Source organism: Charadrius vociferus, unplaced genomic scaffold (assembly GCF_000708025.1).
Source record: "Charadrius vociferus isolate BGI_N301 unplaced genomic scaffold, ASM70802v2 scaffold70, whole genome shotgun sequence".
NCBI lineage: Eukaryota > Metazoa > Chordata > Aves > Charadriiformes > Charadriidae > Charadrius > Charadrius vociferus.
Window position 1 is genome coordinate 3,310,263 of NW_009646851.1, and position 14,442 is coordinate 3,324,704.

A 14,442-nucleotide genomic window follows, 5' to 3' on the forward strand; every position below is an offset into this window, starting at 1 on the left:
TTGCAATGGCAGACTACACGCAGCTTGTTTTGAGCGCAGTCAGCATGGGAGCAATATATCAACTGAAGTAGGGAACTGTTTTTTCCTTTAGACATCTGAGTTGTAATATGAATCTATATATTAGTAATACAATTGATATTATGAACCTTAACAGCTGTGTTATCTGTTACCACAAACTGAACAGCAACAGACTAAAATTAGAGAACTTCAGCTGTATTAAGTTAAAGTCAACTTCAGAGAAAGTGTTTCACACACACACCCCGATAGCTGCACAAGTCTACTTTGGACTTTAACAGAGTTCAGACTGCACAGAGTGCCTCTGAAGCAGCTAGACTTGTACAACATGGCTTAGTATTTTATTTACCACTTCAGGTTCAAAGGTTTCACTTTTGTGTATGTGCTTAGTGAGCTGACAAACAAACCAGAAAGGACAGCTTCTTGGATCTCCCTAGTCACCAGGTTTTCAGTGCTCCTCCAATCCCAGAACTCTGAACTTCCAAGTCCCGCCCCAATATCCATACTCAGTAAAAAAAAGCTAAAAAGTGGTAATTAACAAAAATATTTAGGAGTTTGTGATTGCATTGTTGTGACACACATGCACTGCTCAGCTAAAGTGTAATAAATACTGCATCCAAGAAAAAATTGTAGTAAACTCAGGAAGCCTGAGCAGGTAGGTTAAGAGCCCTTTAGCACACACCCAGGACTATTACACGTGAGGAAAAAAAAAAAAAAATACTTCACAAGAACGTGTGCTGATGGGAATTAGTTTAACCAGTGATAAAGCAATAGGATAAATCAGCAAACTGTACTTCACATTGCACCTAAATATAGCATGACTACAACAGGAAGGCATTAGCAGCCTAAATGAACATGCTGGCATTCATTTCATCTTCTGAATACCCACACCACTGCTCTGTTCCTCCTCCTTTATATTCAACTGTCCTTTTAAGGGAGAAAATGGATTTTGGAAACAATGAATGAAAAATTGTTTTGTTCTAATTTGATTCTAAAGCCCTGAAAAATTAAAGCATATCCTCAGAATTGATTTACAAGGTGACTCAAGCTTCAGCTACAAAAAGTTTTAACAGCAAATTCCTTTTAATATGTACCACAGAAGAGAATTAAGGCAAACACTTTAAGTACATCCACTGTCAGTACTCATTTGCAGATTACCTGCACCCCCTCCTATTTGCTTAGGAACAGAGGTTATGCAAGACATGGTATGTATGCACATACATAATACACACACACTCTCTTAATTAGTTAGAAACCTGCTATCACAGCTAAAATTGTTTGCTTAAAGGGCTAATCTGTCAAAAGACTGTTTAGACTTTTATTCTCACAACCTTTTCTGGAAGAGACCTGAACCTCTGTTTTCTACGCCCAGCTTTGCAGTGTGTTAATCAAGGAAGGGCATGTTACTCTTATGCCTTCTCAACTCCGACTGTTCCATGTCTCATAGCAGCAGCACAATAATTAAGCACTTTACAACCCTGGAATGAAAAAAGCTGCTTCGTTTCCTGAAGATTATAGAACATTGCTACATGTGTGTAATACCTCTTTCTCCATCTTAAAGAGCATGAAAGAAGTGGGGGTGAGATGTTTGCTACATGCATTTTTTGCTCTCATGAATACTGCCCTCTCCACTTTCAGGAACTATCTCCTTGTACAACACTGAAACTGCTTTGTTACGGATCTAGTGGCAATATTTCAGTACCAAAAATGTGAAAAAAAGTTTTGAACTGCATTAATGAAGACTTAGATTTTATTATTTAAAAAAAAAAAAAAAATCAACAAACAACCAAAAACTGGACCCAGCAGTTACTCAGATCTGAAATTCACTCCAGAGTTTTCAGTTGCAGTCCAAAAGGACAATAAAACTTCATCACAAAGGGACACATCTGGCATTTATGAAAGCCAGTTCGGAGAACATCCTACATATGAACAAAACAAAAAGCTCTCATATCTATGTCTCAATAGAAAGAACAGAAAGAAGCCAACAGTACCTTAATGGTCGATATTTAAATAGACAGGAAGACTGGAACACCTCCAAATCTGCATCTTAAATGACAGCTCAATAAATAAGCTCCAGAGTAAAAGTTAGTGAATTGAAGGGTTCAAGAAATTAAACCATATGTTGACCCTTCTCCTTTTAACTAAACATATGGTACAGCTGGAGATGCATAAAAAGGAAATGCAAAGTCATTAGAGAAGCTCAGCAAGGAGGAAGCTCACTTAGATGGTTGGAGGCCAGGGTCCAAGTCTTGCTCAAGGCAGAAGAATATGAAGAATCACTAAGTCTACATTTCAGGCTTAGTAGGTGATTGTTGTACACAAAAGGGGGGGGGGGGGGGGGGAACCCCAAGATATGTTAGAAACCACCAGTTAGACTAGGCATATCTAACAATTTAGTACAGATTAAAATTTCTGGAGACTGGAGGCATAGGAACTCGGGCATCTCATATCCAGAAAGGCTTCTCCTAGGGAAATTCAGCTGCCTCAAAATATGCTGGAAGGGCAACATGGCAGGGTGTGAGCAATTCAACAGGTTTGGTTTTTGGCACTGTTTTTGGACAGGCCTAACAGGAAAAGTGTTCTCTGCTAATCTGTTACCCAGGAGCAAAGATGAACTAGTTAGACATGTCAGCAGCAGCCTTGGTTGCAGTAACCATGAGATGCTAGGATTTCACGGACAACATCCTCAGAGCATGAAGACATTCTATCTCCTTGAGGAAGACAAGCAGGAATAACAAGATGCCATCTTGATTCAGTGAGCAATAATATGACTGAGTTTAGATACAAAAAAAATCATGAGAGAGAGAAACAGACTGCCTACCAAGGACAAGTACTGTGGCACCACCAAAGCATGCAGAGAAGGAATTCGGAAGGTCAATGCTGGAGCTAGTGAGGGATAGAAAGAGCAGTGTGACAGTATTCAACTGGTAGGTCAGCAGCAGAACAAAGACAAGAATAATATGGGCCCCGCACTGAACAGGGTGAATGATGCTGTGACAAAGGGAATAGAAAAGCTAAAGGTACTTGATACCTTTTTTGCCTCAGGTTTTGAAGTCTTTTCCTATACGATCTTTTTAGACGCCCAGGTCTTCATGTCTAATAGTAAAGTTTAGAGAAGAGAGGTACTATCTAGTCAGGAGAGATCTAACTATGGTTACTTCCAAGTCCATGAGACTGGATGGCTTGCATCCAGTGGTGCTGAAGAAGGTAGATGATGCCACAATGAGGTTGTTTACTTTTTCTGGTGACATTTTAGAAAGTTTTTGGGTTTTTTTTTTTGTTTTTAAATAGTTTTCACCATCATCTGCAGGTAATAATCATCCTGAAATACAGTATTAAAAATACATTATTTATGTTAATCCGAAACTATGAAGAATAACTTCATAACCAATTGCCAGGTAGCTGAATTGATTCTTAAACTTTTATCCACTAAATTGATTGTTCCCAGTTAGTTTCTATTCCAGAGACCTTTGTGACCACTATGGCACAACAAGCAAATCAGGTACATTGAACATGTGAGAAGAGGAACACATTAATTCAAAGCCTTTTGCTTTCAAAAGTTACAAGCTCCACACAGCATTAGCAACAGTTGTGTTTCATGTTCCTTATTGAGTACTGATATTACAAACCTACTTTTTCCTACATTATTACGCACAAAGCGATTCTAAAACCAGAAAATTTAAGGAACTATGCTCTCAAGTTTTGAAGTTGTAGGGAGGCATCATTTGCCTCATCAGTAACTAGAACTTATTTATTTCCACCCTAGTATATTATTGTCCCTGTGAAATTATTCAGCAGGCACTAAGTAATAATACTGCATACTTCATGCTACAACATTTATTCTTAACATTTTGTGAATAAAATGAAAGTTTAAATAGTATCAAATTCTATATAACTGACCTCTACACAGGGTTTTAATGTGCTGTTTGTGCTGCCAAGTTTATAATGTGATATATATACACAAAAGTGACAGCACAATCCTAAATTAAGTTCTAAAAATACTGTAGGCTTTACATAGCACCTGCAACATTGCTAGAGAATTAAAGATGACTCTCATTCAAATATTCTTTCAATTACACACAACTCTTCCATACCAGAAGCTTGGTTTGTTGGGGTGCTTTGTTGTTGTTTTGGGAGATCTTTTGTTCAGTTCGGGGTGTTTTTTGTTGGGGGGGCTTGGGGTTTTTTGGTTTTAGTTTCTACCTGCTTGTAGAAAGATTTTATAAAACTGGAGAGAAAAGCCCATTGCCATTACTAAGTTCCCATCCTCCTCAAAAAAAATACTGACAGAACCTATATTTAAGCCTCATTTACTGTCTTTGAGATTGGATTTTACAAGCAATAAGAAATACCCATTCTTTGCTTAAGATGACACTTCATGTTTACAGACACAGTTAAGACTGACCTTTTCCAGGTTCAGGCTGGCCTGGTCAAGTGTGACGCCTAGATTCCAGATCCTGCTATCTAGGGGATTACCAATGCTTGTCTGCACAAAGGTGGTCATCAAGGCAGAATTAGCAAATCCTGACTGCCAAAATGAGTTAGGAGCAACCAGTTAATATTGCCACACAATATATTAGTACAGTACAGAAGGAACCCCATGACAGTCTTAAGTACAATACATTTAAGAGTAACTAGACAAATACCTTTTAAAGTTGCTTCCCCCCCCCATAAGCCTAAAAAATTTTTCCAGGCCAATCAAGTGTTAAGATACAATAACAAAGGCTTTTGTGAGAGGGGGTTGGACTAGATGATCTCCAGAGGTCACTTCCAACCCTGACCATTCTGTGATTCTGTGAGAGAGTGTCGAAGACTCATCCCACAATTAATACAACTAGAGGAAAACAGAAGCTCTTGATGTTCTACTTTGTTGCTCTACTGGACATTCTAGCTTAGCTGTTTACAAACTCAACAACAGACAACCAGCAAATACAGCAAAGTAGACTTTCCAGAAGAACAGTAAAATATTAATTCACAGCTCCTGCTGCTGAACATCTGTGATTTCTATTAACTCCTTCAGATGCAAGAAAGCTAACAAACAGGATGCATGAACGATCAGCCATGGACTGGATAGAGTGGACAGGTTTGGGATGTATGCCTTAGCTACCAGTAAGGAATGGAGACATCATCATTTGTTCTTTCAGCATCCCTTCTACTTACTGCTCTTTTGAGAAATTTGAGTATCTTGCCAAGCTATTGAAAGCCAGGCAAAGGTAAGCAGTAGCAAGCCAAAAGAGAAGGAAGAAATTGAATAAGAATGGGAGCTGCAAAAGCCACAGAGATCAGAGATTGGGAGAGACCACTCACTCACATCCCTACTCAACCAGGGTTATAGCCTGGCATGCCTACCTATTTTACCGAGCCCTGCTTTGCCGATTTGAAAAAGAGAACCGCCATTTGGCAAGTCATTATCTTTACAGAGCTAAAGAAAGTACCTTAAAGCAATCTAGTAGCATTAAAGTATACACTGGTATACTAAAACTGATGTTCTAATTGCAAGCACCCATGACAGAAGGACCCCTTGGCTTTGATCTCTCTTTATTCATAGACACTAAAACTTGTGCTTGCATATCAAACTTACTTTTCTAAAACACTAAAAGCAGCCACTGCCTCCCAGTAAAGAAACTAGATGACATGAAGTTCTGTGCCCTTCTGGCAGTGCACCTACATTTTAAAAGTATGTATCTTGCTCAACTCTTATGTGCTTTAAGGAGAACCTTTCAGTTTTGATACTCAAAAGAAAAAAGTCCCATTCATGGGTCAATCGCATTTGAGTTACTACACTTAATATTCATTTAAATGGAATATTACAAAGCTCTACACACAACTAGTTGCCATCCAACCTAGCAACACCTTCATAAAAGCTTGAGAATGCAGTTCTGTACAAGTCATTGACCCTCAGAAAACTGCCATGAAGTATCTCATACCAAGCTTCTGTGTATAGCTTAAATTAAATGCCAAAGACTGCCTGAAGAAAGAGTTGTTTTACAAAGGCACAGTTTCTTCAGTCATTAGACTACAGTTTCTAATGGTAACTTAAGTAGCATTTTTTTATATAACTAGTGATTTCCATGCATTCCAGAGATCTGCAAGTGCTACATACTTCCAAATAATTAATATATGCCAACTCTTATATGCATCTTTCAACAAATATGGATGAGATTTACTAAGCACACAATTGTGATTGTGATCCTCAGCTTAGTTTAACCACCAGTAGTATTGAAAGTGCAAACATACTATAAAAGTTGCCAAGGAGAACGTAAGCTTTTAAAACTGAAGAGGACTGTTTTCAGCATGAAACAGAGCAAACAAGATACTTAAGTCAGCAAGAATTAGTTTATCAAGCTCAGGTTAGAAAGTAAAACCTTAGTGAAACTAACCAAAACTCACAGGTGTTTTATTAATTTAGACAACCATGCCTAATTCTGTTGGTTTATATTCATGATAAAATATTTTACCATGTATTTTAATCCTACTGTTACTCTTGAACAATAAAGACTAATGAATATGTTTCCACCGTGCCCCCCACATTATAACATAGTAGACATATGCCAAGTTGCAAACATCTGATTTGCATGAAACAGAACTGGAACAAAATAGGCAACCATGCTTGTCCAAAACACTCTCAGCCTCCAACCACAACTTACAGGCTTCCAGGTTTTTTTCATGGTTTTATTCTTCTAGAAGTTTATTCAAGTGTTTTTTGAACCCACCTATAAACTTACACACCCCAGCACTGCGAAGAGTTCCACAGCTTACTCCAACTTCTTAATCTTCACTTAGGGAAAAAATAATAAGAAACTACTTCAAATGTTTCACTGTCCAGTTTTACTATTAGGAGGAAATGGGAACAACTGTGCATTACCTAAGTTCTGTATCATCACTGAAGTATCCTTTAGAGACTTCTTACACCCGTCTCTTCAACACACACCCACTTACTCTATTTCAGACCAAGAGCTCTGACCTACTCAGAGATGCTGCATACCAAAACTATTTTTTGCTTTTGTTAAGTATAAAAATCATGAGAAGGGACAAGAAGGGAAGAGAGAACAAAACAGAAGAGTACGATGTGCATAGTTGAAGCACACAATGGATTTTTACGCTGGAAGCATAGTTTTCCTGCTATGAATTAAGAAATAGTCAACAAAGATTAGAATTGTCTTTTTGACTGTTCAACTGTATCTCTAGAAAATATTCAAAACTAACCTCAAGTCCTACTACTACACAGAAATAACTGGTTCAATTTAGAACATATGATTCTGTATGCAACACTGATTGTCTCGTCTTAATTCTTTCTTGGTATTTCTACCTGCATATTTATTTTGTGCAAGTAAGGGTAGATGGTGCTAATTTTGCTGCTAATAATTTTGTCCAACTGATCTAGAAATTCACTTCTGGGTTACAGTTTGAGCGCCTGCTGACCTCCTCCAACTTGCTGCAAAACTCACTGCAACCAAACTCCATCCTCTTAATGGCTTATTAACTGTCAGGTATGTAGGCACATGACATAAGATCACTGAAACCACACATTCAGATGTGAGGCCCACTTCCCATAAGAAACCCAGAATGATTTACTGGGTCACTGCATCCAAGACATTCCCATGTAGAGGACAATGTACCATTTTAATCTACCCTTCTTTGACCACTCACTAACTTACTTTTTTTTTTTTAATACAGTTTCTTGCACATGGAAAAGCCTCAGCTGAGAGCAGAAGCACCACAGGTGAGCTCACACTGAGGTCATCACTTCAAGGCAAGCTTTGATCAAAAAGGAGAGCCCTCTCACATAATTTTCTAGGGAGCAACAGGGACAACAGAAAAAGGGAACAAAACAGTAGCTGGGAATACAAACCTAACAGGTTATCAGTTAAAAGATGACAGGCAAATCTTGCCTCCAATATGGAAGTCCAAGATTTCAATGCAGTAGTTGCACAGGGAAGAACAAAAGCTAAGTGATTACTAAGCCACTGTTCTCCCATGTTATTCTCATACAACAAAAATCTGTTTCCTTGTTTGAGAATAAGCTAACTCTGTTTTTCAACATGCTCAAAACCCAGAAAATTTTATTTCAGGATCATTTTAGTCTTTACAATTAACTCAAATTTTCTCCTTTTCCGTATATTACATTTGAGAACCATTTTTAGACTCATGCAGAAGTTCAACTGAAGACTCAGAGCTATGCTCAAGTTGAAAGTTGACCCCACTGTTTCATGCTGAAAGTCACACAATTCTGTTTCACAGAGCACTTGAGAAAGTGCAATTTTGTTTAAAGACTCATTCCATTTGAAACTTGGACAACTATCTTTTCACGTAGTAGCAGTATAATAAAAATAAATACCACTTTCAGTGAATTGAAGCAAAAAAAGTCAAAACATTTTACCTCCACCACAATGTAATATACAACAAAATTTGTATTTCCCCCCTCTTGTGTTATAAGTAACCATTTTATCTTCTTCTATACTAAAAGAGTTAGTTTCTGGCAATTACTTCTGCTCACTCACTACATTAAAATTTGCAAAGATAACAAGATACCAAGACAATTTGTTATCTGGAGGAGGTAGCATCTCCTTTATTTCAATTAAGGTTGTTCTACTACAAGTGAGATCTTTGAAAAGTCAGTAACATTTAAAAGTCTGACAGACATGCTGTTTAGAAATTCTTTAGTTTCTACATTTTATGAAAATCCTCCTTTGTTTACTCTGCCTTTTTAAACTGAAGTTGACAGTCATGTAGAAAGTGACCTTTACAAGTACATCATGTATTTCCTGGAACAGAGATAAAAGCCATACCTTACTGACTCTACAGGGCTACTCACAGGCACTGAAAGTCTGTCCAATAATCAGTGTCTGGAACAGCTTACAATAAGTAAATAAAAGTCTTCCAGGCACAATTATGAGCATTAGTAATACAAAAAAAGCTGCACACTCCTCTACTTCAATCTCTCAAACTCCAAATTGTCGATCTGCTACCTGCATGAAGTTCTGCTCACTTTAGGATTATCTGCTGTACTACCAACAGCCATTCAAAATACAAACTGCTCCTGGCACCTTTGAACAGACTTGGACCTCTGCCTGGACCTGGTCCCCCAACAAAACAATATGCAACATTTTCTAGTGGCTGCTGAGGAATACCATGCGTGGTACTGGAAGATCCACAGGGGATACGTGCTAGAAGAGCAAATGAACGTGGAGGACAGTGAGTAAAAGCCTGCACACGTGTATTTAAAAACCACACACAAGGAGAAGAGTTCTAAGAGGATATATAGGTCTTCTGGGAAAAGAATGGCAAGGAGTTTCTCTAAACCTAAGTTTCCAGGGAGCTCAAGCAGCTCTAATACCAGAAATTATTCTGAACATACTTTAACATTTCCAATAGCATTCAAACACCACAGTTTATAACAGTGACAAAATGTGTCAGATGCTTCATTTTTGCTTCCCTGCAAATCTTGCTGCAATTGAACTAGCAGATAAGTATTTAAGGTCATGAAATGAGTAATCATAAGAAAACTGAGTAGGGTGATGCTCAACACTTCTCTGTATTTTTATATGGATACATCCTGTTTTTATTTGCTTTCATTGTAAATCTGAACTGCTTTCCTTGCTATTCTACATCCAATTATGAAGGCAAATTTCCAATTCTTCTCTTCATAGGGGTGCACAGACATTTTAGAAACATAAATACAAGCCAATCAAAACTGAACATCACCCACATTTTGTAAAAAACTAGAAACAAGTACAGAAGAATACATAAATTCTTGTGTATATTAATAAAACAAGTTTCCACAAATTAGAAAGAAATCTCAGTGTCTAGACAGGGCTCAAAGTTTAAAATTCATTACAAGAAATTTATTGTAGGAGAAGCATAAACAATGCAATAGCAATACCAAACTCATCATACTAAGTTAATAAACCCGTCTTACAACCAAGTATACAAAATTAAGTCAGACTTACCTTCCCTCATTGATTTTTGCTTTGTCTCCTTGACAAGTGAAGTTCTCAATGTAACCTAGACTGCAGTTGATTCGTGACCAGTCAGGCTGGCACACAGCAAGGAAGTGAGGACGCAGTCTACCAATGGAGTACTTGGCAATGTCTGTCAATGACTGGCTAGCAGCTGCTCCAAAAATGAAGGTCCCAATGGCTTTGTAAATAGTGGCTATGTAGTTATTTCTGACAAATGAATTTGAGTGCAAATGATTATAAAAGACAGAGAGAGTCTCTCCTAGGATTATCTGAAAGAGAAATAAGGACAACAGTTAAAGATAATCTCTACTGTTATCTACTAATCTCTACTAATTATCTACTAAAGATAATCTGTACTCTATTGTTGTTAATACATGTCGTTTCAGAAATTAATTTTTTATAAATATTAAGCTGCAAATTTAAATTCTCCAAGAGTCAGCAGTAACCATGCCCAAACTGTAAACACTTATGTAGAAGAAGAAAACTTTTACCTTACCCTGCTTCATGCTGAACTTATTATCAGATTATTCATATTCAGAATATCTATTAAACCAAAACCTTTTCAGAGTAACATTTAGCCATATTACCTGGCATGGTCCTAATGAGAAACATTTTCTCCAGTATTACATTTTATTCTACATTGAACCTTCTTCAGTTAAACTTCTGCTAAGCAAAATTTTTCTATTTAATCATAAAGTTGTTAGGTTTTTTGTGAAGCCAGAGACTATTCAGAAGGGTCTAGACTCCATTTCCAGATATGAAAGGCCAGTTATTTAAACAAAGAAATTTCCTATTCCTCAGGAAAATTAAATCTTTAAGGAAGAAAAGAACAGTAATGAGAGCAGAGAAAGACTGGCTTACTGAGGTCTTTCCAAGGATTTTTCACCCTGCATGTCCAAGGTATACGCACCAAGGGTGCATCAAATGTTGACAGAAAAGCAGATTTAATTTTGTTTTCCTGCAACTTTACCTTTTGCAGAAAGTTTTTCCTTAAATAAAGTATAAAACTTCACCCCAGAAGGCTGGACATTGAACCAGACAGTCCCATTTTGTACAGAAAGGCTTGACTCATACAGATGATCAGATGGGTGAGGGGCTGGATGCATATTTGTAAAGTGATCTTTAAAAATCCCGTGAAGACTAAATGATGGCTCCATTTGTCACTTGCAAGTGACAAGCCCAGTATCCCAGCAAAGCAGAGCTTTGGTGAATGAAGCTGTTATTAGACACTCTGACCCGTGGGCAGACAGAGTAGCTGTCAGCGGCTTTGTATATTAAGGCAAAGAGGCAATCCTATCAGATGTGTGACACTGAAGTTTTACACTCTGCAGCATACTGAAACATGGACTAAAGCTGAGAAAGTTTTCAGTGAAGTAGATGTTGGTAAGCTCTTATACAGAATCTACCTATCCCAGAGAGTAACCTCTTCATGAAGATAACTGAGCAGAAAGATCACAGCCATGACTGATAAATAATGAATCCCTTTTTGTTGTGGTTCGGGTGGTCCTCAGACCCGGACACTTTTAAAGAACACTGATGCAAAACCTGCTAGAAGGTCGCTTATCTGAGTTGATCTGACAAAAAATTAGGTGATGTCAATGCAGCTACTTCACTGGATGCAGACATCAAAGAGTATTCATCCTTAATAATCTGATTAAGCATTGAGTAAAGGACACCAACATTTGCTTTTACCATCTGACTTCAAAGTAACCTTCACAGAAAAGCCTGATTTCACAACTAAAAGATGTTCCCTGATGCTACAAAGGTAACTTTGTTAGCTAAATGTTCGTACAGGCTCATATGGAGATTGGATAAATTCAAAGGAAATACATCTACTATATTCACTGAAGTATCTTCTGTCTCAGGAAGTCCCTAAGCTGCAAATGGCTGGTAGCAAAGTATTGAGGGCAAAACATCAATCTCTGCTTGCTCTATTCTTCTGCTCTCCCTCTCTCATTTGTTTTAACCACTGCTAGAAATGAAGTAATAAGATAGAGGGACTTCAGTTGTGGCCAAGTACTGCTGCTCTTAGGTAATATTGACTACCCATAGTAGTAAACAGGGTGAAAAAACCCAAAACCGTTCCTACATTAAAAGGCAGGACCTTTTAGCATAAACCACTTGCCAGTTGGTAGAACATACAAAACCCAAAAAGTTTTATCTGCTCCAGAAGTATTTCTATAAGTTTTTGAAGCAGTTTTTCCAAGAAAAGGAAAACCAAGCAAGTCACAGGTTTGATTCCCAGCCCCACATTTCTACAGTTATGGAAAAAAAAATCCACCCAAGAGCAAACATAAGCTACACGCTGACCTTTATGTTGGAACCTAGATAAAAATTGATGCAGTCCTTATGCAAGATATATCCCTCCTGATTTTAACCCATTAACCCTGAGAAACAGCTGGCCAATACTGAGGTTCGTATTTAGCTGCTCCTTTTGCAGCTTTGATTCTTAAAATATTTATAAGTCTAAAAATTTTATTTGGCATACAAGAGTTTTAACTCTGGTCAAAATGTAGCTCTGATGAGCTTGGATGCCACCCAATACACAGCCATGAGTGGTGTCTGAGGCTTTTTAGCACATCTGGACAGGGATCTTGAAGCCCCTATTGAAGGGCGATTGTTGGAACTAACGTGCAGTCGCATGAGACTTAGCACACGAAATGGTTAACTGACAAGATCCAGCTCTCCCCTCTATCTGTATCCAAGGACATGTCCCCCACACTGATATTATATTCTTCCAGGAGCCATTTCATTCAACTTAGCTCAAAGAAAGCATCTGTTTTCTGCCAGGTTAAGGAATTTTACTAGCTCATCCTGGTTCAGACAAGCCATCAGCGGTAGCACAAGACAGGGTAATAGTGGCACCTCACCTTTTGTCTATAGTAAGCTATTAGGTTGGCTCAGCTAACAGCATATAATTACATCTTAAGGATACAGAGTCACTGTAAACTCAAGCCAGTTCAACTGAGCTAGGAGCTGTGGTCAAAGAGAGAGATCCCAGACTGGCAGTTGCAGAGGCAACCTCTCCAGCTCACTGATCTGGTGTGAGGGAGGGAAGGAAAACAGTACCCTGTTTTCAGCCAGGTTAGGTGCAGCATGAAAGTGAGCCCTAGCATTAACTCAAACACAAATGGGCCCACTGTTCTGTCCTGACCTTCAGGGAAACATCCGGGGAAAAACTCGCTGGCTACTTACTCTTTTTTAATTCTAGTTATGCTTTTGATAAGTCCTGGTTGGAAGCCATAATATTTTTCTATTAAAGAACTTGTTATCTGTTGTTACACTTCCACACACAGAAGTATTTCCAACAACTTCTGTGGCAGAAAAAAAAATGCTAACTTAATAGATCATGCAAACTCACATTCTGAAAGTAGTAGCTGCCAAAATAGAAAAGCTTGAGACAGTAATTTAAAATACATTAATGTTATTCTTAACTGATAAGGTAAGGGAGGAAGGTTTTACCTCTCAGACTACAGAATTAAGCTACCATAGTTCTAAGGTATTCTTTTTCCGTTCTATAACTCTAGTTGTTTGACCTCGCTCGATTAAAGAAAACCTTTTAGTTACTCTTGCCAGAACACCATTACTACTGCTTGAGCACCTGGTCTAAGGTCATTATTTTAGAGTCAAGAAATCTTATAGAATACAACTGTAGAAGTCTGTATTAACAGATTGCCCTCCTCCCTTTTCCCCACCCCCATTGAAATCAAAGGCAATGAAGAAAAGTTTAACTTACAACAATTATACTGAAAGGAATAATTATTCCTGCTAACAACTTATAAGAAATGGTGTCCTCTTTGTATGGATACCGGATGGATTCATCACTACAGTAAACTCCTCTCTGGAAGGGGATACGTCTTGAATTGAGAATTGCAAAAGGCAAGCCAGCTAGCAAAAAGGAATAAAAAATACATTACAAAAGCAACACAAACTCTGGCGATGATTATACCCCCACATTTCCAAAGAGAAGTGCATAAACAGGAATGGGCATGCAGCAAGTTAGAAAGTTATGTACTTCCTTTGACCAATGACTACTGCCTTGTCTTTGCAGCTCCCAGGAAGGACCACTGAATGAAGGAGAGCAGGTCAGGATTCCTCTCACCTTCGCATTTGTGGCACATCAAGTATAGAAGCATGCCAAAACAAAGATTGAGCAAACAGTTCAGTGACAACCACTGAGTTGCTCAATCTGCTGCTACCGCCACACTTATCAGCTATGCCTTATATTCCAGTGAGCAACAGTTGCCACTTTATACCTTCTCTGGACAGCTTCACAAGTCAGAAGAGCACAAATTGCATTTCAAGAAAGCAGAAAAGGGGTGCTTCTCAGGGAGCGCAAGTGCGGAGGGAGTTTTCAGGAATAGATATGGAAAAAAGGAAAAGTTACACATGCACTCAATCCCCTCACTTCAACACACTGCATATTTCCCTAGAACGATGTGGTCACCGCACAAGCCCTACAACC

At 38.2% G+C, this 14,442-nt stretch overlaps 1 protein-coding gene across 1 annotated transcript in view; it reads right to left on the minus strand.

Moving 5' to 3' along the window:
• The window catches only part of PPAP2A (phosphatidic acid phosphatase type 2A), a gene marked incomplete at its 5' end in the record, with an annotated part of 52,476 nt that overhangs the window by 25,546 nt on the left and 12,488 nt on the right, over positions 1-14,442 (minus strand). Inside the window, one exon of the mRNA XM_009894200.1 lies at positions 9,966-10,246. Coding sequence (XP_009892502.1) covers positions 9,966-10,246 — 281 coding nt within the window. The remainder of the gene's footprint in view (positions 1-9,965; positions 10,247-14,442) is intronic.